Source organism: Cebidichthys violaceus, unplaced genomic scaffold, assembly GCF_023349555.1.
Source record: "Cebidichthys violaceus isolate CVI_PGR_0920_01 unplaced genomic scaffold, fCebVio1.0.p SCAF_17, whole genome shotgun sequence".
NCBI classification, from domain to species: domain Eukaryota; kingdom Metazoa; phylum Chordata; class Actinopteri; order Perciformes; family Stichaeidae; genus Cebidichthys; species Cebidichthys violaceus.
The window spans coordinates 5,878,836-5,903,567 of NW_027176340.1; the positions used below are offsets into that span (position 1 = coordinate 5,878,836).

A 24,732-nucleotide genomic window follows, 5' to 3' on the forward strand; every position below is an offset into this window, starting at 1 on the left:
TTCTGTAGCCTTGACTACTGTAACAGTGTCTTTAGATGTCTCCTGAAAAACATCGACCAGAGAGCTGCAGCTCATTCAGAACTCTGTTGCACTAAGACCAAAGAAAGTGGATCACAAATCTTCAGTTCTGAGGTCTTTACACTGGCTTCCCGTCTGTCAAACACTTGATTTTCAATAAATTCCAAGCACTGAATGGTTTAGAGCCAAAATATATTTCTGATCTGCTGCTATTATGAATCATCCAGACCATTCATTTTATCTGGGACAGTTCTGCTTTCTCTCCCCAGAATAAAAACACAGAGGAGCAGCGTTCAGTGTTTATGCACCACATATCTGGAAGAAACTCACAGAAAACCACAGGTGCACTGTGACTCTAAAAATCAAGGCTGAAGACTTGTTTACCACTTGTTTGCCTTTTAATAAATAAAATAACTATGAATTTCTTCCACTGCACTGTAACTTCCATTCTTGTATTTTATACTTGTCTTATTCTATTATAGCTTGTTTTAATTTTCTAATCTGTTGGTTCTTTAGTGTTTGTTTTAAATCGTATTCGATTGTCCTTTTGTGGCGCGTTACTTTTGCAAATGGTCGCCATGTTTCTTATGTTTTAAGTTAGGCACTTTGAATACCCTTGTTGCTTTGGAGTGCTGTATAAATAAACTCATCAAAATTCCATTTCCTGAGCCAGACCAATTGTTGTGACCCAGTTTTTCTGAGCGGCAGAAGCAGGTGACCAAATGTTACTTAAACGGTCAGTTCACCCACTTTATCCAATGAACACAATCTGCCCCGTTCATATCATCATTGACCCATTTGAGGTTGTGTAATTATTATGGTCGTCAGCAGTACGACAATCTGAACACACATTATAATTACTTTTATTTACCCGTCCTGTAGGACAACAGATGCACACACAAAGAATCAGAGGTTCTGAATAAAATATAGTCCAAAGTTTTATATGTATGGAAGTGCATCTTCTTCTCCATTCATGTATAAATTAAAAAAAAAAAAAAAAAAAAAAAGCCACACAAACACACACTTTCTTTCCATCTCGTATTTTATTCTGAGCATATAGAACATCTGACCATAGAATATATTAAACAAAATGTGTAGGAGGACTTATCAAAGATAATACATTCTATGACAGTGATAGGAGGAATGGGTGTTGAGTATGTATGCGCCATCTCCAGCCGGCGGCAGAGAGTAGTGAGTAGTGTTATGCGCAGGCTGAGATCGGGTGGCTGAGGCCGCTGAAGTAAGACTTTTCACGATCACTCATCACCTCAAAGTGCAGCGGCTGCTGGCAGAAGGTGCACTCTGCTGACGAGTGGGGCTTCAGCTCCAGGCCCACCTCCTTCCATGTGTGCACCAGCCTCTCTGTGGAGGGGAAACAAGTCAATGGTTAGTCCTGAGAGAAAGCTACAGTCAGCATACTGATCAAATGAGCATTTTGACCGAAACCAATAATACATTTAAGACAAAACCTCCAACGCAAATGAGGCCAAATATCATGTCCACCGGGGTGAATTTACATTTTAACTGAAATACATTAACAGGATTACTATATGCTCTTACCAACAAAGTATTTCATCATCTCAGGGGTGTGGTGAGGCGTTGGGGCGATACGCAGGAGCTCTTCTCCCCTGGCAACGGTGGGATAGTTGATGGCCTGGACGTAGATGTTGTGGCGACTCATCATGATGTCACACACCTCCGTGTTTTTCTCTGCGTTGGATACCTAAAAATAACAAAGAGACACACATGAGGATTAGAATGGAGCTATATCGGCGACACACTGAGGACTGCTTAGTGTTTTTATTTTAACGTGTCAAACGTTTAAACACTAAAATTACCCGGATTGGGATGATGTGGCTGGGGCAGTGCACCACCGGCAGCCCCGAGTCCATCAGCATTTGTCTGAGCAGCTTGACGTTGCGCTGGTGTTTACGTCTCAGAGTGCGGCCCTCCTCCCCTTTAAGGACCTGGATGGAGTTCCTGGCTCCGTGCAACAGCATTGGCGGCAGAGAGGTGGTGAAGATGAAACCCGCGGCGTAGGAACGCACCGTGTCCACCAGCGAAGCGGTGCTCGCGATGTAGCCGCCCACACAGCCGAAAGCCTTGCCTGGAAGAGGACGCGGAACACAGTGGGTTATTCGTCAATCTGGGTCGTTGCTACAGCTTTGGAGACGTCATTTAGCGTTCTTTAATGAAAAGTCACAACATCATGCTCAGTGGTCTCTGCGACCTCCTCCCACTGTAATCTCACAAAGTAGATCACTCTGAAAGGGCAACTGCAGCCCGTACAGGGGCTGAAAAGCGCCGAGTTAGAAATAATTGTCCTCTCAGCTTGACAGCGACACACAGACGCAGGGAGTAATTCAATAAGAGCGCTACAGTCTCCTAGCAACAACAGAGCTGCTCCGGCTTCTTTAAGCCCTCCGGCATATTGTGTGACACAGAGGAGGCCCGATCGTGAGAATAACAACAAAACAGAGATTCAATACAACAACAACAAAAAAAAAAAAAAAAAGATAGTGACACAACTCGCCATTCACTTAATGGCTCAAAAACATGTTGGCATGGCTTCAAAAATCAAGTCAGAACATCAGTATTTTGTTCTACTAGAGATTACATGCTGACCTAATGTCCCCGAGACGATATCGATCTTGTGCATGACTCCATCCCTGTCTCCGATGCCCCCTCCTCTGGCGCCGTACAGGCCCACAGCGTGAACCTCGTCTACGAAGGTGATGGCACCAAACTCGTGGGCCAAGTCGCACATCTCCTCCAGCGGACACACGGCACCTGTGTTACAGAAAGACAAGTTTAGCCATAAGCCAAACCGCGGCCACAAAGTACCTCAACTACATTCACGTTGCTAGACAACTTTTAAATGATCCCTAACATTTATATGACAACTAATGAGCAACCAGATGATAAGCAAGTTTAAAAGACAAATGAATCCTCAAACTAACCATCCATGGAATGGACGGTCTCAAAGGCCACGATCTTCGGCTTTGTGGGGTCTCCCTTCTGTAGAACCTCTCGGAGGTGGGCGACGTCGTTGTGGCGGAAAACAAATTTCTTCGCGCCACTGTTCCTGATACCCATAATCATTGAGGCGTGGTTGCCCGCATCGGAGTAGATCTCACAACCTAAAACAGTTCAGGAGAAAGTGAGAATTAGCGTCACACATTTATTAATGACCAACTTATAAAACGTACATAAAACGGAGGATTTATCGCAAAAATTAATAAAATAACTGTGTACCAGGTAGCATCTTGGCGAGGGTGAAGAGGGTGGAGTCATTGGCGACAAAGCAGGAGGTGAAGAGCAGTGCAGCGTCTTTCTTGTGAAGGTCAGCCAGTTCATGTTCAAGTTCCACGTGGAACTTACTGGTCCCAGAGATGTTCCTGGTGCCTCCCGCCCCTGACCCGTGCTTTTGTAAAGTTTCCCTAGAAAACAGACAAAAACAACGTTTTAACCTCTCCAGTTTTTTTTTTTTTTTTTTTTTTTTTAAGCTTTGCAGCAAAATTTTTACGCATTTATATGCCAGGTGGACGCTTAAGGAAGGGTAAGACTATAAGAAATGGGAAAGATGTAAATCATTAAGCAGAAGAGCTGCTTGGTAGTAAGTGACACCTTGTTTCAAGGCGTTACTGCTGCACAGGGGACAGGTGAGCTGGGCAAGCTCAAACAAGCTGAAAAGAAGAACACCGCACCTCAGTGGGGCCCATTAGGTTTACGTGTAAACTACAACTAACTCCCACACAAACAATGGACAGGAACACCCCCCGTGTCAGGTGTTGATTTCAATTATTATGGGCCGTGTCTCACCTTTTGTACATTTTTCTTTCTCTCCCTGACTAAAGTGTCCACATGAGACGTGAACAGCCAAGAAAAATATTTGTCTCATTACATGGAAAACACATCTAGACCCAAAGGACTGAATAGAGCGTTTTGTTTTTCCTACACCACAACCACAACCACACACACACACACACACACAACTCCTCCAGTACTCACATAATGGACTGCACGACCCGTGGGTGTCGACTCATGCCCAGGTAGTCGTTGCTGCACCAAACGGACACGTCCCTCTTTTCCTCCAAAGAGCTAGTGAAGTCGTCGGCCATCGGGAACTCGTTGGCCAGACGATTCACAGTCTTGAACACACGATATGTGTGGTCGCTCTTCTTCTCTTCGATCTTCTTCTCGAAAAACTCATCGTATTGGTAGCGGGACACTGCAACAGAACGGGAAGGCAACACTTGCTCAATGTGGCTTGCACTGTGACGGATGAAGCAATGCCTAACACGATGAAAGTCTACGCTCACCTTACTCAAAAACACACAGACTTCAACATGCGAATTAGTAGGTAAATACGAGACAATACAATACGAGAGTTGCTAGCATGATAATAATGTGGAGCTTAACAACTCTGCAGTTCTGTATAAGTACGTTTCCATATAAATAAGTTGTCAGCGCATCCAAATAAAACTTACAACTGCCTGGCATGTTGTCCTGCAGCAAGTGGGAGACGCTTTTAGGTCTCTGTTTCAGGAGGGTCTTCATTAGATTAGTTTTCTCCCCTCCGATTCCCTTAATGGTGCTGGCCAGGGACGGCTTCAGCTGGGCAGGAGACACTTCTGCAAAAGAAATGGTATCAACGTATGAACAAAAAGATGGGGCCCAGTCAGGCTCATCAAAAGCCTAATCAATTTCTTCACGCGTCTTACCTTTCTTGACTGTGCGGACTTCCTGAACATCCTCTTGGAACTCCATGCTGACCTGGCGGACCACACTGCTGTTCTTTTGGCCCATCTCAGCAGCCAGGAAAGGGCATTTGGAGGCCGCCCCCTGGCCTGAGGATGGCATAGGGTGGCCACCCGGCAGCTTGGGCTCCCCTTCCCGTTTAGAGCCTACAGGTGGACAAAAGAGGATTAAAACTTTAGATATATCATTACTAAGCACCTTTAAACAATACCATCTCATCAACTGGTTCACTTGGTATAATGTAATTACTGCATTAACTAGACTAAAAATCTGTATCTACTCCTCCTTTGGCACCCTCACCTTCACTAGCAGACATGATGCCCTCAGTCTTCTGGTGGGAAGAGGAGCAGAGGGCCCGAGCCATTGATGGAGCCATGGGTTTAGCGGCCAGCTCCATCATGATGGGGCACCGCTGGGCGTACACCACCATAGACTTTTTGGGCTGCTGTAAGAAGGCCTGAGGCACACGAGCCAGGAATGGACAGCGACGCACGATCACATCCATGTCAGCAGTGGTGATGATGATTGTCCAGAGGTCTAAAAAGGAGACAGTTGAAACTGAATTGAAACGTATGCATGTGGACAGTTCAGATACTCCTATGTGCTGCAAAAACCTGTTTAGCGAGGTGTTAGTTGAAAGGCAAAGCACGCACACGCACGCACGCACGCACACACACACACACACACACACACACACACACACACACACACACACACACACAAAACAGGATTTTTTTTTTTTCCTGAAATGCAAATCAATTCACACAGTTTCAGTGTGAATTACAGAAATGTACTCAATAATATGAACACATTTAAGTTAACAGTTTCTTCTTTCTGTGCAGGAAAGACAGCTGTTGGTAGTGCTTTGGTAGTAAATAGTTCCCTATGAAAGTATCCACAACGAGGTCTGTGGATTAGTAGAACTGTGATGTTATTGCTGAGGAGCGATGTCACCATTGGGGGTTTTTTTTTTACGTTTTTTTGGAGCGCAGAGCTAATGTCATTGGGCTCAAATGTTTTCAGACCAAAACTATTCGAAAGGAATAGATTTTGGTAAAAGGAGGGCGGGAATAATCAACTTTCAGTGTCACCGCAACAGGTGACCGATCGTACCATTAAACAGGGTTTTTTTTTTTTTTTTTTTTTTTTAAAGTCCCATTGCGTAAAAGTGGAAACTATCTTACGTAGATCCCCGTGTCATGCCCGTTCCCCGGGTTGAAGTCAGGTCTACACATTCCTCGACAGAGTATTCACTCCCAGACTTTCTCCGCCCACTTTAAGTTCGAGGGAAAGAGGTACGAGCCGGTAAAAACGCGTATAATTAAGTGCAACTAACTTAACTTTAGAAAAGCAATACACTACCAAAATAGCTCGTGTTGATGATGATTTTTGATCACGTTCCGTGTTTTTACACGTCTGCACTGGTGTAACAGTGAAGACTGTATCCCGTCAACCTTGGTAACCTGATTCCTGGTGTCCTTACTTGCACCGTATGCATTCACTGGTAAGATAACAACATTGGCATTAACACGAGCCTCTGGTCAAGCTATTATTATTATTATTATTATTAATATGAGCGGGACAATTTTACAAACATTGAATCGTTTCCAAGTGTCCACAAGCCCTTTAAAGTGGTGTTGGGTGTTAACTCCCAGGGCATTATTACACATGACGAGAGCTAGAGTCACGACTTGTCTGTCTATAACGTTACTATTACAGTACTCGGTAGCGGTAACAGCGTTTTTATAACCCGTAGCTAATGTTAGATAGAGTAAGTCTTAACACTAGCCCGACCGCTCGTGATCCCTGCCGGGTTGACCGTGCTTTACGTTAGCTATGCTGCTAACATTAGCCAAGAGGCTACATTCAGAAGTCAAGATGATGACAGGCAAATAAGAAACTTACCTCCTAAAAACTTTCCGCTTGATGGCGTAAATCCTCTTCAACAGCGGCGTGGTGTTCAGGATAACAGCAGCGGAGCCGATATAAAGTTAGACTCTGACTAAAACGCCTGGTTTTAAGAGACGGTGGAGAGCAGACAGCTTCGTTATCCTGCACTGAGGACGAACGAAAAGGACGTGGTTGTGCAAGTGCTTATAAGAGCTTACGCTATGGCGGAAGTCTCGCGAGATCTAATTCACTTACGTCAAAGGTCATTCCAGTAAATCAGCTGTGACTCATGCATGTGATCAAACTGTCACCTCGCCAGGTACTTTACAACTATAGATGTTTGAAGTTATAAATATATTTGATATGCTTTACACATTGCATCGTTATTATTATTATCGACATCACTGCCATTTTCTAAGGACTGCAGGTTCACAAAGACATTGATGCATGTCTGTCCACTTTTTGTCAACAGTGCCATCTCAAACTGCTCCTTCAAGTGTTGCGTGCCTAACTTTGATACAGGGCAGTGTTTTTGAATGAACATACATGATATGAATTATATATTTCAGCTCAAGACTTGGTTGATGTGGCGTATTGAGCGATTTTCTGTGCACAAGTGACCTCTGGTGTTCAGAACGAGACATTGCTGGACTACAGGCTATCTAGCTCAAAGTCTACAGTGAACGGTTGAAGTCGTGTCGACGAGGCATGTTTGCTTGTGTGAGTTTGGCAGACAATAGAGGAACTAAACGTGAAGTTCACACCTACATTGTGTCTAAAACATTTGAACAATAGGATCAAAACAGAAGTTAACTTCAACATGCATAAACAGTTTGCACCCAGTTGCAAGTTTATTGGGTACAATTACACCAGTTAACAACCCTGCAATAATTCCTACCTTTATGGTCAGTTTTTGTTATAATTGTTATTGATTTTTAGTTTCATACTGGCTTGTGGTCTACCCTTATCGATGTTATTTGTGGGGGCAATATAAAACAAATATGAACAAAGACATTACCAATTGACCAATTTAAATCTCACACCCTTAAAAAGTGTTTCCAAACTGTGTTGTTGTTTTTTTTAATTAAAGAAGCAAATAACTTTGGCTGCAAACTTCATCTATAAAATGTATTTCTGTGGTATCTTAGTTTTAGCTCCTCTGCAAAGGCAGTCACGGTGTTTTGCTGCCCCCTACTGATCGATTTAGACTTTGGCACTGGCTGCTATAACGTTTTACCCGCTGGACTTTTGGCATACTGTCTTTAATTTAAAACTAGCTGACTTGGACTGAACGCTGTTTTTAAATGTGACATCCACAATGGAGGTTGTAGGCTTGAGAACAGGTTGCAAATGATCTTTTTCTCTGAAAAGAGAGGCAGATACAGATATATATATATATATATATATATATATATATATATATATATATATATATATATATATATATATATATATATATTGCTGTTTAGACTTACCTTTAACTCAAGTAACATTTTGAAATGTTACTATCTTAATACTCCTTCCCCCACTGTACCCAAATGATCACAAAGTATGAGAATCTGGGGGTGCTTTTGATCACTCAACCACAAATACAGCAGACAGCCTAATCTGGCTTTCAGCAGCCAGATGCACATCCTGTCTATCTATTGCACACATTTCAGAGGATACAGCACCAACCACAAAAGGCATAACAGATGTGGTGGGCGAGTCTTATATGGAGTCATGAGACAGTAAACAAACTAAGATGTATTATTCTCAGTTCCTGAACAGTTTGTGCTCTTTCCTGAATTGCCATTTTGTTTTCACTTTGTCATGTTGAATTAAGAAATCAATCCACAGAAAATGTATTTTTGATAACCAATTCATTAATTTCCAAACATAATTGGTTTGTATTTCTAAAGCACAACTTTTTACAACATTGTAAGTGCCTTATGGATCCCAGACCTGATTTGAAGACCTGTCTTGACGAGGGGTCCTGCATCAGAATAAGACCATGATTATATCTGATACTGTAATTGTGGATATTCCTCCACATTGACAAACTACCCATTAACATGATCTTATATTTAAAACTGAATAACGAGGTATCCTATAATAATATTATTCTTTGAAAGGAGCCATTAGCATGATAAGAAGGGGGTACGTGCAATAGTTTGCTGTAAATTACAAAATTGTGCTTAAAAAGTGCATATCTACAGATTTGCAGATACAGACATATCATTTGTGCCAATAAAACAAGCGTATTGTGTCCATTACTCCCAGCTACATTAGCTGAAACGCTGAGTCGCTGCCCATCTTTCGGCGCAGGCTGAAAACCCACCTCTTCAGGAAGTGCTACCCTGAGCCTTCCACTTAGCACTTATTGTTTTCATACTAGCTTGTTGCACTTATTGTATTCGTATTACTTATAGCACTAACTGTTTTTCTTGTTTCTGCACTGTACTTTGGCTCTGAGTTATGCTCTGCTTCATGCTCTTAGATGCTTGTTTGGAAAAGGAAATGTACTTATGACTTCTGGTGACTAGTAGTTCTTTTGATTACCAATGTTGAATGCACTTATTGTAAGTCGCTTTGGATAAAAGCGTCTGCTAAATGACTGTAATGTAATGTAATGTAATGGTGTCATCCACAAACTTCAGGAGCTTGACGGACTGGTGACTGGAGGTGCAGCAGGATCCTGGCGTAGGTTCCTGAGGAGTCCAGATGCTGGAGGATGAAATGAAGGGCCATGTTGACTGCGTCTGTAGGCGACAGGTTGATGGAGCCATGGGGTGATGGGGTCAGGACTGTCCCATTGTCTTTCAAAACGACAGTAGAACTCGTTCAGCTTGTCTGCCGCAGGTCATTCAAGGACTGGGGGGGCTTTAGGCTTGTATTTTGTTATCTGTCTGAGACTTGTCCAGACAGAAGCAGAGTCACGTGCTGAGAGCTGATGTTGCAGTTTCTCAGCATACGTCTCTCACCGCCTTACTAAACCTGTATTTTGCCTCTTTATATTATACATGTCCTTGTCCCCACTCCTAAACGCCTGATCCTTGTTTACAAATTCATCTAAACCTGTCAAAGTGTCTACATATTTTCCTTTCCTCAAAACAGATGCTCCACAAACTAGGCCAACTCCTTTGACTGCAATACAATTACATTTTCCATTAGTCCTAACTGGTTTTTTTTGCAACAAACAAATTCCTCTCAGACGATATTGACTCTCTCTCTTTACTTAAATTACATTCCACCACTGTGTGCCTTCTCCACTCAGATTAAGCCGCTGTGTGGGCAACATCTTTATTATAGAGTTTAAACCTTCACATCTTCTAACATACAGTCAATGACGCAAAGACAAGAGGGATAAAAACATTGCCCAGGAACAGGGGCGGAACCTCGGGACTGATGGGGGAAGTCTAGTAGTTGTGAACATACGAACTGATTGAAACCGGAAAATGGCAGTAATGCAACAAAACGGATGCAAGCTGCCGTTAAACACCACAGAAGAAGAAGAAGAAGAAGAAGAAGAAGAAGAAGGGGCGGAACCTCGACTGAGTGACGCAACTGTGTGCACAGACGATCTCTGCGGCGGCCGCTGGGCTCAGTCTGTCGGAGAGGAGCCGCACGGAGTCCTGCCTCAATCCGGGAGTCTTGAAGCAGCCATGGCGTCCGGCCTGTTCGGTGTTGTTGTTGTGTTGGCTTTAACAGTGGCGCTGGCCCCGTGTGTGTCTGGTGAGTTTCCATTGTTTCAACTTTAAATGGTCGTTGTTTGTCTTCTTTGTCTCTCGCGTTGTTTTCATTTTGTAACCGTTATTGCAACGGTAGCTCAGACCGAAGATCCGGGGCGATGTCAGCGATGGTAGCCTCGGCACCGAGAGGCTGTGTGTTAAAGTTACCGTCTGTTGTTCAAACACTGGTTGAACAATGGGACGGTGGAGTGTCGCCACTTCCTAATGGCTATTTAACCGGATCTGGTCCGTCTTATCTTTAAGATCTGAGGGTCAGTACACCGGTAGATTTTACACGTTAATCAACCGGTTGATTTTTTTCCTCCTGTGTGCTATTTCCTATATTACCCTAGCTGCTGCTACTGTCCAATATAACATGATTATTTTAAATACTATAGATATATGTAATGTTCTGTCTTTCCATCAACAATCCATTATTTACTGCAGTATTCGTGAAGATGAACAGCTTTTGCCAAACTACCCTCATTCATATAAATAAAGGACTAAAAACTGTCTAACTTGTACAGTTTCAACAAAGAAATGAACTTTGTAACTTTCATGAATGCAGGATTCGTTACAGAACTGTGACATTACACTGCATTACCAATATTAAATAGATTGTAAAGCTGCAGCTGAGTATTATCCTTATTACCAAATGATTATGTCTATAAAATGGTGTAAAACGGCCATTATAATTTTCACAAGACCGAAGACAACGTGTTGATATTTCCTTTTTTCTTTTGTTAGACCAACAGTCCAAAACCAAAAGACATTCAGCTCATAACATAATAGCGATAAACAGAAAATACTCACATTGGAGAAGATAGAAGTAGAGAATATTTGACAATTCTGCTTGAAAAATGACCAAAACGATTAGTCAATTCGAAAAATAGCTTAAGCTAAAAGCTTCTTTCATTAATCATTGATTAATGGACTCATTGTTTAATTTTCTGAGACTGTTCTGGTCCCAGACCATCAAAACCAATATATGAACTCTGGTTTGAGACATGCGTTTCATTACATTACCACGATTTACCGCTCTCGTTCAGTTCATCTCCGCTACAGATTTGTTTTCAGTTGTATTGAGGCTAACCATTCCTGCCCCTCTCTGCTTTCTGTCTCTCTTCTGTTGCAGCAGGGAGCAGCAACTGTCTGGCCTCCTATAACCAACCATACAAAAGTTGCAGTGGGATAGAATTTTGCTGTGGTTCCTGCATGAGAAGATACTGCTGTACGAACATTTTCGATGAGTTTTCTGAGGATGTACAAGAAGACTGGTATTGTGTTTTATTCTGTAATAAATGATAAATGGCCTCTGACTTCAGTTTCCTTTTTTTTCCCCCTGTGTAACTTCAGCGGAGCTGTGTCGTTGCAGCCTGATGTACAATGATTATTCAGTCAAGCAACAGGAAGTAGAGTCTTCCTGTGCACGACCACCGGCACGAAAGCAAAGTAACAGCAACATACTTACTGTTTTGCTTGATGTTTTTCTTTGTTTCTCTTTTAGCGACGATCTCTTAAGCCATCATTCCTCACCATTGTCCATGATCCTTGGTATTGGAAGCGTCGTCACCGTTTTCCTCATCTTCATCTGCTGCTGTGTCTGTCCCTGCTGCTGCCTGTACAAGATGTGCCGCAAGCCAAGACGTAAGTAGCCCTTTATTTAGCCCACCCCACTAGCAATCAAATCAAATAAGTCTATTATTCAGGGCTTCACCGATCTGACCTTTTCAGTCCTGATACCGATACCACAGTTTGCCGATACAGAGTGCCGATCTGATACCAGTGTCTGAACGATAAGCTGTAGGCCTCACTGTGTGGGAGAGACTGGGATCGTTCTTTTAAGTGTAAGGCAACATCAGACTTGACTGCCAACGTCGCTGCTGAAGGAACTACCAGGTTGCAAAAACAATCTTAAAGAGGAAGCTTTTTTTTTTTAATGATTATGTCAAGATTCAATAATCTACTACCATGTGAATGAAACATTGATTGGGATTAGTCTTGGTCTGTGTTACACATCAACACTACAAGACAAACACACATCAGCATAGGTGGCACGAGTTACTCGCTGGTAGCAGCATTGTGCGATATTACAAGATGGTACGAGCAGACGATATACGTTTTGTTTTGTTTACTTGAAGTTCACATCCTGAAACTACCCGGTCAGGTGAACACAGGTTAACACAAATGGGTGTGAACAAACGTTTAAGATAAACAGAAACTTACATAGGCGCAAAGGAAAGTGAATGTGATTGCAGCAAGGCAAGGTAAGTTTATTTGTAAAGCACATTTCAATATCAATGCTCTGAAGTACCTTGATCTGTAAGGCATTTAACTCCCTCCATTAGCCAAAAAACAGATGCTCCCATCTGATTATTTTAAACATAAAAACAGTTTCTCTTTTGATTTAATAGACAATGTACCATAGGACGCTTTAGGACACTAAATAAACGTGAAATCATTTTAACAATATTGTGCAAATCACTTTAAACTTAGTTGCACTTCCTCTTTTTAGTTAGCAAGTAGTGGTATTTACATAATTCTAAAGCTGTGAGCTGAACAGTCATCAGGCATTAGTATTAGTTAGGAAATATTTCATTTAAAGGACGGAGTAACAAGGCCGTTAACACTTGAACCAGTTAGTATTGTGTTCGCAGCATGTGGCCATGTGCTGCTGCTTCTGCAACATGTAGCTGCATGTGTACGTTTCCTGCACACCGCCAACAAGGAGCACATTGTCGAGCTTCTCATTCGAGGTAAAATGCAGTGTCGGATTGTTTGGGGTTTGTTTTAATGAAGAAGCCAGACTCCTAGTTTCCAGTGTGTCAGAGTATTTATCGGAGTATTTTTGGAAACAGAACAGGCGACTCTTTTAAAGGTCTGTTTGCCCACCCACCAGTTGACTTTCATTACTGGAGTGACTTAGTCTTACTAATAACCCAGACATTGAGACACAGAACATTCCCAAAATCACATGACACTGCCAGCCGTTACAAAGAAGTACTTTTATTTGTGTTTGCTGTGCAGAGATCTTCTGTTGTGAGCCGTGTTGATGACCCAGTGTAGTTCGTGCCAGCCTTGAACACTACTGTCATTCCATTAAGGAAAGATCACGCCCTAACTTCATTTACATTTAAAAAAAAATCTTAATTTACACTGTTTTACAAGTTAGGGCCTGTTCATTTTCAGTTCTCCATATTGAGGCATACTGTATTTGATGAATACCAGCTTTTTTTAAAACAGCTTTATAGGAGTCTGTGGTGTAGTAAAATGTTTATTATAGGATAAGTCTAATGACATTCTATATGTTTGTTATTGTCAACAAATCCTATGAAAAGTGTAAGTTCAAAATCAACAATGAATGAATCATATAAACAAGTATTGTCTGTTTAGCCAGAGCCGGATGTATCTTACTCCTGTGTGATGAACACACATGCATGCACCACAGCATTGCAAGAACAGTTTATGTTGAGTCAGGCACAATTATAATTGATGATAACAGAAATACAGAATATAGCCAGCCTTTTTTTTTTTTTTTTTGCCCCTACTGTTACCACAATAACTCTTTAAGTACTTTGTATTCCTTCATTTACCTTAGTTACATTACAGTAATCAGCATCACAGACACCTTGGTTTAACTGCTGCAGTTGTCGTGTTACCACAAGTCCACAAGGTTTTTGAGACACAACGTCACAATCGTACGTTACTAGGAGTCTGAGTAATCTCGCGGATAGACAGACAAACATAGACAGTGGGCCTCATGCGTGAACATTTTTGTATCCTAAACTTTTCCTACAGTTTTCTATGAGTTGTGCACGTACAAATATTCCGAGTCAAACTAACTAAACTTTCTTAACTGGACAAACTCGACGTGAATCGCTCATTTCAGCATCAGTGGTGCCATCTGTTCATAAAGAGATGCGCATCTGTGAGATTGAATCATTAGGAAAATCTGCACCCCTAAAATTTCCATATCAATTTTGTTTTAAGAGTAAAAACAAAGGTTTGACGCTGCATACTTTCAGGTCCTGCTGTTAGAAATTAGCAGACAAAAAGTTAACAAGTTTAGTAGAGTCATTGGGGGTGTTGAATGACCCGAAACAATTATATATTTATTATATTTAAATATAAATAGTGCATCTGTTAAACAGAGCAAGGCTGTACTGTGACAGAAATAATGTTGAAATGAACCTGAAGTTAAAATACCTAAAACATATATTTTAATAATCTAAATTGGCAAGCTGTGATGATGATGATTATATGATGAATTGAATATTATTTTTACATAACCTTTGTCTGGGTTGTATTTTTTATTTTTTATCTTTTATATCAAATTTGAACTCATTCATTCAGATTATGGTGTTTTTTTTCCCTCGTTGGTCATGAGTCATACGACACCTTTTTAAAAGTACAATAAAATGTGTTCATACTGAGAACCATATTGGAAGAAATGAAGGGGAACTCCCAAACAGATATTTTTGATATTTTCAGTTTGGTGGTCGGGACAGACATCTTTACACACTGTTGGCATCTGAATTCCCACACCTCATTTTTAACTGGCTTTGTGCAATCAGAGACAGACATCCTGCATCCTCTGTTGCTTTCTATTACAACAGGGTGTTTTTTTTTTTTTATCTCCTGTCTCTTTTGTCTGCCAACTCAATATTTCTGCTGCTAGATTACTTCTTTTCTTCTCTCCTCTTCCCAGTGCTTAGACTGGATATTACTATCTATTCTTGTCCAACCTTTAACTCTTGGAGGAAAGTACCTGAGTACTGTGTGTATTTGTGCTGGCACTCGAGCTTGTGCAACGCTCCAAGTGCTGCACGCTCTTGCGCTGCCTGTCAGTTTGGTCTTTTCAGCCAGCGTGTTCAGGTTTTGCCATGCAGTGACGAAGCTCTGGCACACAGAGAGAGAGAGCGGGAGGCTAAAACACAAGTGAGAATGTGGACTCCCAGACTCGGGCTGTTGCATGTCGGGATCACATTCAGGAATGTCAGAGCTCCACCCTGTGTGACTCATTGTTTCCACGACAACCACAGTGGGGAAAACTCAAGACCATTCCACGTCATTTACAGGAAGTGGTCATGATGACTCCCCCACTCTGTTAGGGGGAAATTATCGTGGTGGGGGAGTGATTGACACACACACACACACACACACACACACACACACACACACACACACACACACACACACACACACACACACACACACACACACACACACACACACAGAGAGCTATCTTCCCTCAGGGCTGCTGTTGTTTTAGATACTGCTGTCTATCAGTTTCACTTCCACAGGGGTGGGTTTACTGACTACCAGGGTGGCGGTTTGATCCTGTATTTATACACATTTATATCAATCTAGCAAGTAACAAATCATGATGACGTTGGTTTTCAAAAACTGTGTACGTCTCTTTATTGCTAATGCACTAACCAAATCCTGTTTAGTATTTTTGATATAGAACTTACCTTCCTAGCTAGCGCCATCATTTACTGCCTTTTGTTCAATTCTAGTCTCATTTTATGAGAATATTTAGCATGAATAAACTTATTGAGAATTAGGATTTGTGTAACCTGAAAAACATGCACGGGAGGTGGGCTTTTATTCAGCCCTGAGTACTGTCTACAGGTCTTCCTTTCAGGCTGCGGCCTCAACAACCTCCACCAATAAGTTAGGGCGGACAGTATACAATCTGAGAGGCAAAACCCAGGGCAAAGAAATGCAACACTGTTCATGTGACTCTGATGAAACGTTTTTCTCCTCTGGATTTTGGCAGCTGGGCAGTCAGAAGAAACTGCTGGAGAGATTTTGGTGTGTAAATGAAACTGTTCTGAAACACCGGTTAAAAAAACATGTATGTACAAAAATGGAAATTACACCCCGGAGTTCATGTGTTATATTTAATATTTTTATGACACCAAATTAAGCATCATTCATACAATCTTTTTCCAGCTTTTCCGCTTCTTTTTTCATTGCCTGGTTTGTGCAGTTGGATAAATGCAGAAGTGATGGTCTGATGGTTATGGTCAGTCTTTTGGCATATTTGTAAATCACACCAATGTCTCCTTTGTATGTTTCTTTTTTTGAATGTTGTAATGCCTTGCACTTATTATTGTGTAAGTATATTTCTCAGTCTGTGTGTTGGTGGTGGTGGTGATGCTGTGAAAATTATTTCTGGTTAACCTTGTGACTTATCATGCATACGTTTTGAGCAGTTTCATGCTGCTGTTAGTTTGTATGTCAGCCTCGGTGATCTCACTTACCACATTAACCAGCATAAGATCAAACAAAGAGTTCAGACCAGACTAGCTTTTGTTAGTCAAAGCTACTTTTATCTCAGTACTTTATTTTTTCATTGTTCAGCATGGTTGTACTCCTCCACTTCCACTGAAACTGTGATTTACCTCCTGCCTAGCTTATATGAACTGTATTTGTCATCTGCTTGCTTACAGCTGTGATAGCTACCAGCACCCACACCACAGTGATCACCAACACTCCTCAGCAGTACCCGCAGCAGCCAACCGCAACACCTGGGCAGCCTCAGTCCTACCAGGGGGGCCAGTATCAAATGTACCACCCCGTACCAGTGCAGCCGGGCTACGGAGCTCAGCCAGGGCCCCAGGCCTACGGAGCTCAGCCAGGGCCCCAAGCCTACGGACCTCAGCCAGGGCCCCAAGCCTACGGACCTCAGCCAGGGCCCCAAGCCTACGGACCTCAGCCAGGGCCCCAAGCCTACGGACCTCAGCCCATGCCAACACCACCCTACCATGGTCAAGCAATCGCAGCAGGACCGCCACCAACATATCAGGAAGCCAGTGAGTGTGAACTTTCTAAAACTTAGCCAAAGAATTGCATGTCTAATTGTGATTACTGCCTGTTGTTGTTGTTGTTTTTATTTCTGACAAATACAGCAGAGTTTAAATTTGTGTTCTCATTCTTTAGTCTTTAGTTTAATCTAAATACAAATCTAGATAAGCTCAAGCTCTTCATTTCCAAACTGATGTTAGAACACTACTTTTTATAAAAGTTGTCTGTACTTTATACAGATTTTAAGAGGGGTGAGTGTCTCAAATGGATCTGAAGGGAATGGACAAGAATGAAGATGACTTTTGGAAAAAAGAAAAAAAAACACGTTTTTTTATAACTTTGGGAACATGGGATAATGACACATTACAGCTTTAAAAATAACACATTATGAAATGTTGGTGCTTCAGAATAGCTGCAGTCGGAAGTGGAGGTGGAATAACTGCTGCTGGTGTAAAGTTGGCTCATGTCTGGATTTTGTGAAATAGGAAATGAAACATTTACGCTGACTTTGTTGGACGGAGCTGAAGTTGTGGTTACTGTAAAAGCATTTTCACCCCTTTCATCATCAGGCCCTGTTTTCTTTCTGTCTGCAGCCGGTCCTGGCTTCCCTCCCCAGCCGATGCCTTATAGCCAGGCTGCATTCAGCCCCGGCCAGCCAGCGTACCCTCTGCAGCCTCCTGTCCAGCCGCAGCCCAAAGCTCCGAACCCGCAATCAAACTACCTGGCCCAGCCAGCGTACAACCCGGATTATACTGGATAATGGACCACGGGGCCGCGCTCTTAGCCGCTCTGAAACATGCTGCAACATTTTCGAACTTGGCAGAACTGAAGATGTGTCATTTGTCATTTTGGTGGTTAAATATGGAAATGTTCTGACGCATTAGTAGTTGTTGTAGTGCATCTGTTCTGTCGAAGAATTGCCAAGTGAAAATGTTGATACCTCTCGACTCGCATTGCATGGACTTACAATATACAAGTGGTGAGATTGTTTTCTATATATATATACAGTATGTGTATATATCTCCATCTTTGTCATCCTAAATTACATGTAAAAACCACTGAGTGTGATTCTAAAAAGTAGATGAAGTGCTTTGACATTTCCCAGCCTTCTTAACATGCCTCAACACCTGCCTACTGGTCCCCTGCGGATGCTGTGCTCCGGCCTGAACATGCCTGACCTCTTCATTCATTCATGAAGGGCTTTGAACCGTTTCCTCTACTTTATGATGCTTTACACGTGTTACTTGGGAACAAATCTACTCCAAAGTGTGTAATACGTCTCACTAGATTTATCGTAGAAAATGTCATTGTCAGTTGACTAATGATGTTCGGGGGAAAAAAAGGTCTTCTTTTGACCCTCCTGCAAAAGGGAACTTTCACCATGTCAATTCAACAAAATAAGCCTTGATCACAGGGAAAGGTTTTTTTTTTTTGTGTTCATATGCAAGGGAGAGTTCACACAAAGTTTCGTTTGTCCTTTTTTCCTTAGCTTGTTTTCATTCATTGTTTCCGTATTGCATCTGTTTTGAGCTGAAATGCATCGGCAGCTTTGAATGGAAAAACCCAAAGGTGATTTTATTTTTTCTGTTCAGTCAACCAAAATGTTACAAAATGCAAAAAAACAATTGTGCCTTCTCAGCCACATCATTTTTTTTTATCCAGACTAAAGTGCATATTATTTACAGCAGTATAATATCTCATTCTCTAGTTATTCATGCACGTGTGTTAAACATAGTGTTGTGCTACTTGTACTTGACTGTCATAGACATTGACTTTAACCAGCCACATTGTTTTTGCAACTTTAGTTCCAAGCTGCGTGTTACTAATTTTTAAAGGTCATCTTTAAAATATTCAGTATTCTGTTATTTGCTTGTGAAATCCTTTTTTTTCCTGGAAATTGTCCTCACAACAGCCTTAATTAGACTGCACCAACATAGCAGCCAGGTTTGAACAGGTAGTCTGTTGTGATTTTTTTTTTTTTTTATCTAACCACTAAACTAATACGCCTTCCTTGCTCTGCTCTGTCACTTCTGCTTTCTGCTGACTGAAATTACTTGAAAACAGTTTTGCTCAAGTGACCTTTTTCTTCTTATGAACTTACAGATGTACAGTCACCGCTCATATGACGAGCCTGACCTTTTTAGCCGCCCTGCTTTTTCAGCTTCCTCTTTTTAGACTTTGGTTGCGGTCAAAGAACATAGTACCTAATATATTCTATTTCAGTGTTTTATAACATGGAAGTATCAGGGGCACAGGTTTCAGAATGCCGTCCAGTCGCATCCATGCTGTGGCTCATTTCATTCTACCAGCTGACATGAGACATGCCGGCTAATGAAAGGTGCCTCATGTACTCGCATGTCTTTGTCATTTGCAAAGCCATTCATTTGTGGGGAATGTGCATTTGTTTCATACATCAACTAAGCGATTTGTCAGTGTAGTTTCTTGTAGGATTGCCATTTGTGTGAAGTCTGTCTTTATAAATGTATTCTTCCTGTGATTTCAGTCCTTCGGCCAGTGTTGTTTCTTCAAGATGACTGTAGGTGGAGTGTTTTTTATTTGCGTGTGGATTATAGCCATTTGTTTTCTGAATGAGAGAAATACCAGCAGAGATTTATTATTGTTCCATCTGTTTCTTGAACAAGAATAATTGGCATTGATGCTACTTTGACAATATATGTACATTCATTTTATTTTGTTAAAATCCCACCACTTCTTCTGCACCGTTAAATAAAATATGTATTTTGGTTTTTCCCCAACGTATGAATTTTCAGTATAGAAGATGAAGAAGATGCGCTAGTGGCTGAACAATATATTACACCTACAGTATATGTAGACCCTCAGGTAACAAGACAGCCATGCTAGCTGCTCTGTGAGGCTGTGCTTGGGGGATTTGACCTACAAGCTTTTTCATTTTTAATAACATTTAATATTTAACTGAGTATAATGTGTACCATGGTCACCATCTTAGCTGTATAGTGCGTCAGCATGCTACCATCTGCCAATTAGCACCAAACACGGCTGAGGCTGAAACCGAGTCGTAAACTGAAGTATTGAACAAATTCAAATGTGGACCTGATGAGGGTGCTAAATGAAAAGTTAGAGGATCATGAGAGTTATCACATGAATGAATACTTAATCCAATAGCCTTTGAGATGCATCAGTGTGGACTAGCATGGCTAAAAATAAGTTAGTGAAGAGGGTAAATTTAATTAGACAAAACCCCTGAGAATTGACTATAATAAGAAAATAATACAAATATTTTAGTTTTTCACAAATATTGCTGAGCTAATCTTACTAACAGCTAAATGTGTAGGCGGCTTCTTCGGCCTGCTAGTCCATGTTGAGGTAACAACCATGTTTTACATTAAGTCAAAATTATATTTAGATATACATTCATTGAGGGTGCGGAGAGAGGCGTTGGGGAATATGGAAAGTTCAAGGGAGGCAGATAATACTAATTCAAAGCACATTTGGGGGGAGTTGACTTTATTGCATCCACGAATTGCTTAACTGCACAGAAAAAGAGACTGAAATTTAGCGATGCTGCTGTAGACCTACTTGTGGCCTCAAAGGGTTTCCTTTTTTACCATACAGGGGATTTAATGTAAAAACTAATTATATTACATAATTCATTTGTGCAGCTAAAGGGAGGTGAAGTATATAAAAGTCACAAGAAAACAACTTGTTAATAAATGAATGAGAATTAACCCAGTGGCAAGTCTCTGTCATGATGTGAGGAATGCTGTCGGGCTACTTGCTACAGGGTGGAACAGACAGACAGACAGGTTGAAACAGTCTACCGCAGAGTCAGAGTCATTTCCTTGTTTCACTATATCATTGCAGTTATGGCTCCAGGTGTCTTGTCCAGTCTTGTGTGTGTTCTGTGTTTGATCCTGCTCCCAGCTGTATGGGGTGAGTTTTATTTTGGTGTTTTCTTTCCCCACAAGTATAGGATATTTCAGTCATATGCGGACAGTCACAAAATGAAAACAGTATGAGTCAATCAAGTTAAATACGGTAACTATCAGATACCACACTTTCATTACTACAACTTTGATTAGACCTCTGAGTGGCAGTGACTCTTGTTTCGAGCTTGTATGTACGTGTCTGTTTAAATAGTTTAGCTGTTAATCTCTCGCACTCACTGCTCTTCACCATGACTCTGTGATTTATGTTACAGCTGATTACTGTAGCAGCTATGTGGACACAAATGGTTACCAACACCAGGCTCAGCAATGTGGCTCTCAGTACTGCTGTGGAAACTGCGAGAGAAAATATTGCTGCAGTAACGAAAGAGACCAAGAAAGACAAAAAAACTGTTACGGAAGGTGTGCTCCTGATTCAAACCTGCGTTTCAAAAAGAAAAGAAAAAAAAGACAGTGACAGGATAAGAAACAATATCAGAATTTTAAGAAATGAAAATATCTTTTTTTCTGTCTCTTCCCCAGTTCTTCTGACCATGGGCAAAAAAAACGTTTTGCTATGCTTCTGGGAAGCATTTTAGGGACTATTATTCCGATTATATTCTGTGTGTGTCTCATCATCTGCTGTGTGGCTCCGTGCTGCTACTGCTTCAAGAAGTGTCGAAAAGGACGCACCCGAAGCCCCCAAAGTACGACTCATTTTTAGTTTTAGTTCATATTTTGCAGGCAACCAAGTATAAAACAATGTACTGTATTGTATATGCAAGCAATTACAGAAAAGTGTGACATTTTGGGAAATACGATTATTCACATTCATGCAGAGAGTTAGATGAGATGATTGATTTGCATGCTCTCTTTTTTTGCATGCTAAGCTAAGCTAAATATTAAGTTACCGCCAACAGCTGGCTAACTTAGCTTAGCACAAAGACTGGATACAGGTGGAAACAGCTAGTCAGGCTAAACCGCCAACCAGATCTCTCTAAAGCTCACTAATTAACACGTTGTTTCTTGTTTGTTTAATCTGTACACCGTCAAATCATTGTTTTATTGTCAGTTATGGGGGTGACCGTGGCTAAGTGGAGAGCAGGGCCGCCTTTCAATCAGAGGGTCGGTGGTTCGATCCCCGGCTCCAGCTAGTCTCATGTCAATGTGTCCTTGAGCAAGACACTTTACCCCAAAATTGCTCCCGTAGCTGCGTCTACGGTAGATAGATACTGAATTGTAAGTCGCTTTGGATAAAAGCGTCTGCTAAATGTAATGTAATGTAATGGTTATGTGCCAGATGTTTGCTGATCTGCACCAGTTGCCAGGCAGCTAGCGGGACCAGTAACTTCCTACTACAATCGCTGCTGGTTGCCTGGCAATTGGTCCAAGAAATATCTGGCGCACAACCACCAATAAAACGGTGATTTGATGTTTTAACACTTAAGAGTTTCTACGGATTGAAAACAAACAAATGCAATGTATTTAATAAGTGAGCCTTTGAGGAGCCAACCAACTCTCAGTAAGAAGGCGAATGGTGAATTTCCCATTGTCGAGCCTTTCCTTCCATCAAAAACCTGATCTTGTTTCACAACAGTGTCACAATTTCTTTAGGTCACACTATTGGTGTAAACTCAGTCTATGACTTTTCCTCTAGTTGTGACGAACACCAACAGCGCTGTCGTAGTCAACTTGCCCCAGCAGCCACTCTCTCCCCCCGCCGGATATCAGCCGACCTACCCCGGCTACCAGCCCGTACCTGCCCTGCCTGAATATGGAAGCCTGCCCATCCCTACAGCACCACCACCACCATACGTGGAAACTTGTGAGTTATTTCATGACATTTATAAACTAAAGAGTAAGCGGGTACATTTAAGACTGAAAACTGAGAGTATACAGTTGTAGCAGACTTGGTTGATTGACCCGTTGACCAAGCTAATCCACTTAATGTATCAGATTGTTCTGTGATTTACTATCTAAAGGGCTATCATCTGGTTCTTATTAGCACATCAGTGTTGCTTCTTATAGTTTTACTGACAGCAATAAGATGTTTTAAAAAAAAAAGCCTATTGATATTCTTTATTATTCTTTTATTGTCAACAAGTCAGATGAAGACCAAAACCAACAATGAATTGATCTTGATAACAAGTATTATGTGTGTACCTAAAGCCTTATAATGTAATTCCTCTGTACTATGGAGCTCCATTGTTGTCCAAAACCAGCAGAGTTGCAAAGCAGGACTTATTTCAGGCGCCCGTTGTTACAGAGGTAAAAGTCCCATCATTTTACCCATGGAAAATGTTAAATGACTCACAGTTTGAGCTCTTATACAGCTTGGCTCGGCATGAAACTTTAAATTAAAGGAACAGTTCACCCCAAAATCAAAAATACATATTTTTCCACTTACCTGTAGTGGTATTTATATAAAAAAACACGTTTGGAACTATCAATCCGTCCCACTTAAAAATAATCAGTCAATCCCACATTTACAGTTCTGCTGCTGTAAAAACTCTTAAAAAAAGCTTTTAATCTGCATCTAAAAACAGCTGCCAACGCAGTCCTTTTAAGTCCTGATAGAGTAATCTTTGCTAAAAGTACAGTGCCGAGGTATTTCAAAAAAAATTATTTTGACTTAAAAAAAAAAAAGAGATATTATATATTTGTTTGTGACTCACTACTCGAGGAGGAAGATAAGCTGAGAGTAACATACAGGATAGGGAAGTGTTGTCATTGAATATGTTGACAATAAAAATAAAATAAAGAACAACTCCAGCATTATCCTTTCATGATTGTTACAGGACAACATCATATTTAAATAAAGAATAATTGGGAAAGCAACACCAGAAACCAAATATGTGTGTTTTTGTCGTTTTAGACGACCCAGCTCACTTTCCAGGTGCATTCCCTGCCGGGCTGCCGATGGTGCCCTTCCCCGGTCAGCCTTATGCACCGCCACCACATTCAGATGCACCGATGCCCTACAACCCCTCTTATGTGCCAAACATGTAAACCAGATAGCGAACTAGACCAAAGTGCTGCCTGTTTGCAACACCATTCTCATGGGAATAAGAAATGTGTGGTTAACATTGTGTTGTTACAATGGAAACCCCCTTTGTAGGATGTCAAATTCAAATATATCTTGGGAAAAGTAAATTTTTCTACTAAATCACATTGCTATATCTTGCTGCTGCTTTCTATGGGTAAACCTTTATGAATAAAAGCTTCAGTAATGGACATTTGTTTAGCAATATTCAATTTTAAAATATGGACACTTTTAAATGGAAGAGTTGAATGTTGAATAATTATGCATTTCAGAAGGGAAATGCAAGTACCAAAACACACAAGTCAGGAGAGAGAGAGAAAACCCTCCAAAAATAACAATTACGGTATTTGACAAAAAATCTACATATGCTTAAAGTTGTTTGTTTTTTTAATTGTTGATTTTTTTAACAATATAACTTGAATTGTTGCACTCAATCTTTGTTTATTGGGATTTTGTTGAAAATGCTTTTTTAAAAATAAATAAACTCCTACTGCCTCTAGGAGTCACTACTGCCTCACTTTCAATTTGTATAGAAAAAGGGAAACAGAGGGATACTTCATGCTGCATGCTGGAGTTACCAAGCATTGTCGTC

At 41.1% G+C, this 24,732-nt stretch overlaps 3 protein-coding genes across 5 annotated transcripts; 2 read left to right on the forward strand and 1 right to left on the reverse strand.

The window, feature by feature from the left end:
- Positions 1-1,042: 1,042 nt before the first annotated feature.
- Positions 1,043-6,857, reverse strand: alas1 (aminolevulinate, delta-, synthase 1). The gene is made up of 11 exons (XM_068712329.1): positions 6,685-6,857; positions 5,080-5,316; positions 4,743-4,925; positions 4,509-4,652; positions 4,030-4,249; positions 3,274-3,458; positions 2,979-3,158; positions 2,644-2,808; positions 1,857-2,125; positions 1,579-1,741; positions 1,043-1,380 (listed from the first exon to the last, which is right to left on the reverse strand). Exons 2-11 carry the CDS (start codon positions 5,282-5,284, stop codon positions 1,220-1,222), a joined length of 1,875 nt encoding a protein of 624 aa, XP_068568430.1. The 5' UTR covers positions 5,285-5,316; positions 6,685-6,857; the 3' UTR covers positions 1,043-1,219.
- Positions 6,858-9,949: 3,092 nt separating this feature from the next.
- Positions 9,950-19,948, forward strand: LOC137873866 (protein shisa-5-like). 3 transcript variants are annotated; one of them, XM_068712331.1, is made up of 5 exons: positions 9,950-10,383; positions 11,518-11,656; positions 11,887-12,026; positions 16,838-17,200; positions 17,762-19,948. In XM_068712331.1, exons 1-5 carry the CDS (start codon positions 10,107-10,109, stop codon positions 17,950-17,952), a joined length of 1,110 nt encoding a protein of 369 aa, XP_068568432.1. In that variant the 5' UTR covers positions 9,950-10,106; the 3' UTR covers positions 17,953-19,948. The 3 variants fall into 3 exon arrangements, with proteins under 3 accessions (XP_068568432.1, XP_068568431.1, XP_068568433.1); XM_068712330.1 differs by having other exon boundaries at positions 9,952-10,383; positions 11,515-11,656; XM_068712332.1 differs by having other exon boundaries at positions 9,961-10,383; positions 11,515-11,656; positions 17,786-19,948.
- An 86-nt stretch (positions 19,949-20,034) lies between these two features.
- LOC137873868 (protein shisa-5-like) lies at positions 20,035-24,634 on the forward strand. The gene is made up of 5 exons (XM_068712333.1): positions 20,035-21,104; positions 21,373-21,520; positions 21,641-21,804; positions 22,755-22,922; positions 23,973-24,634. Exons 1-5 carry the CDS (start codon positions 21,038-21,040, stop codon positions 24,104-24,106), a joined length of 681 nt encoding a protein of 226 aa, XP_068568434.1. The 5' UTR covers positions 20,035-21,037; the 3' UTR covers positions 24,107-24,634.
- The last annotated feature ends 98 nt before the right edge of the window (positions 24,635-24,732 follow it).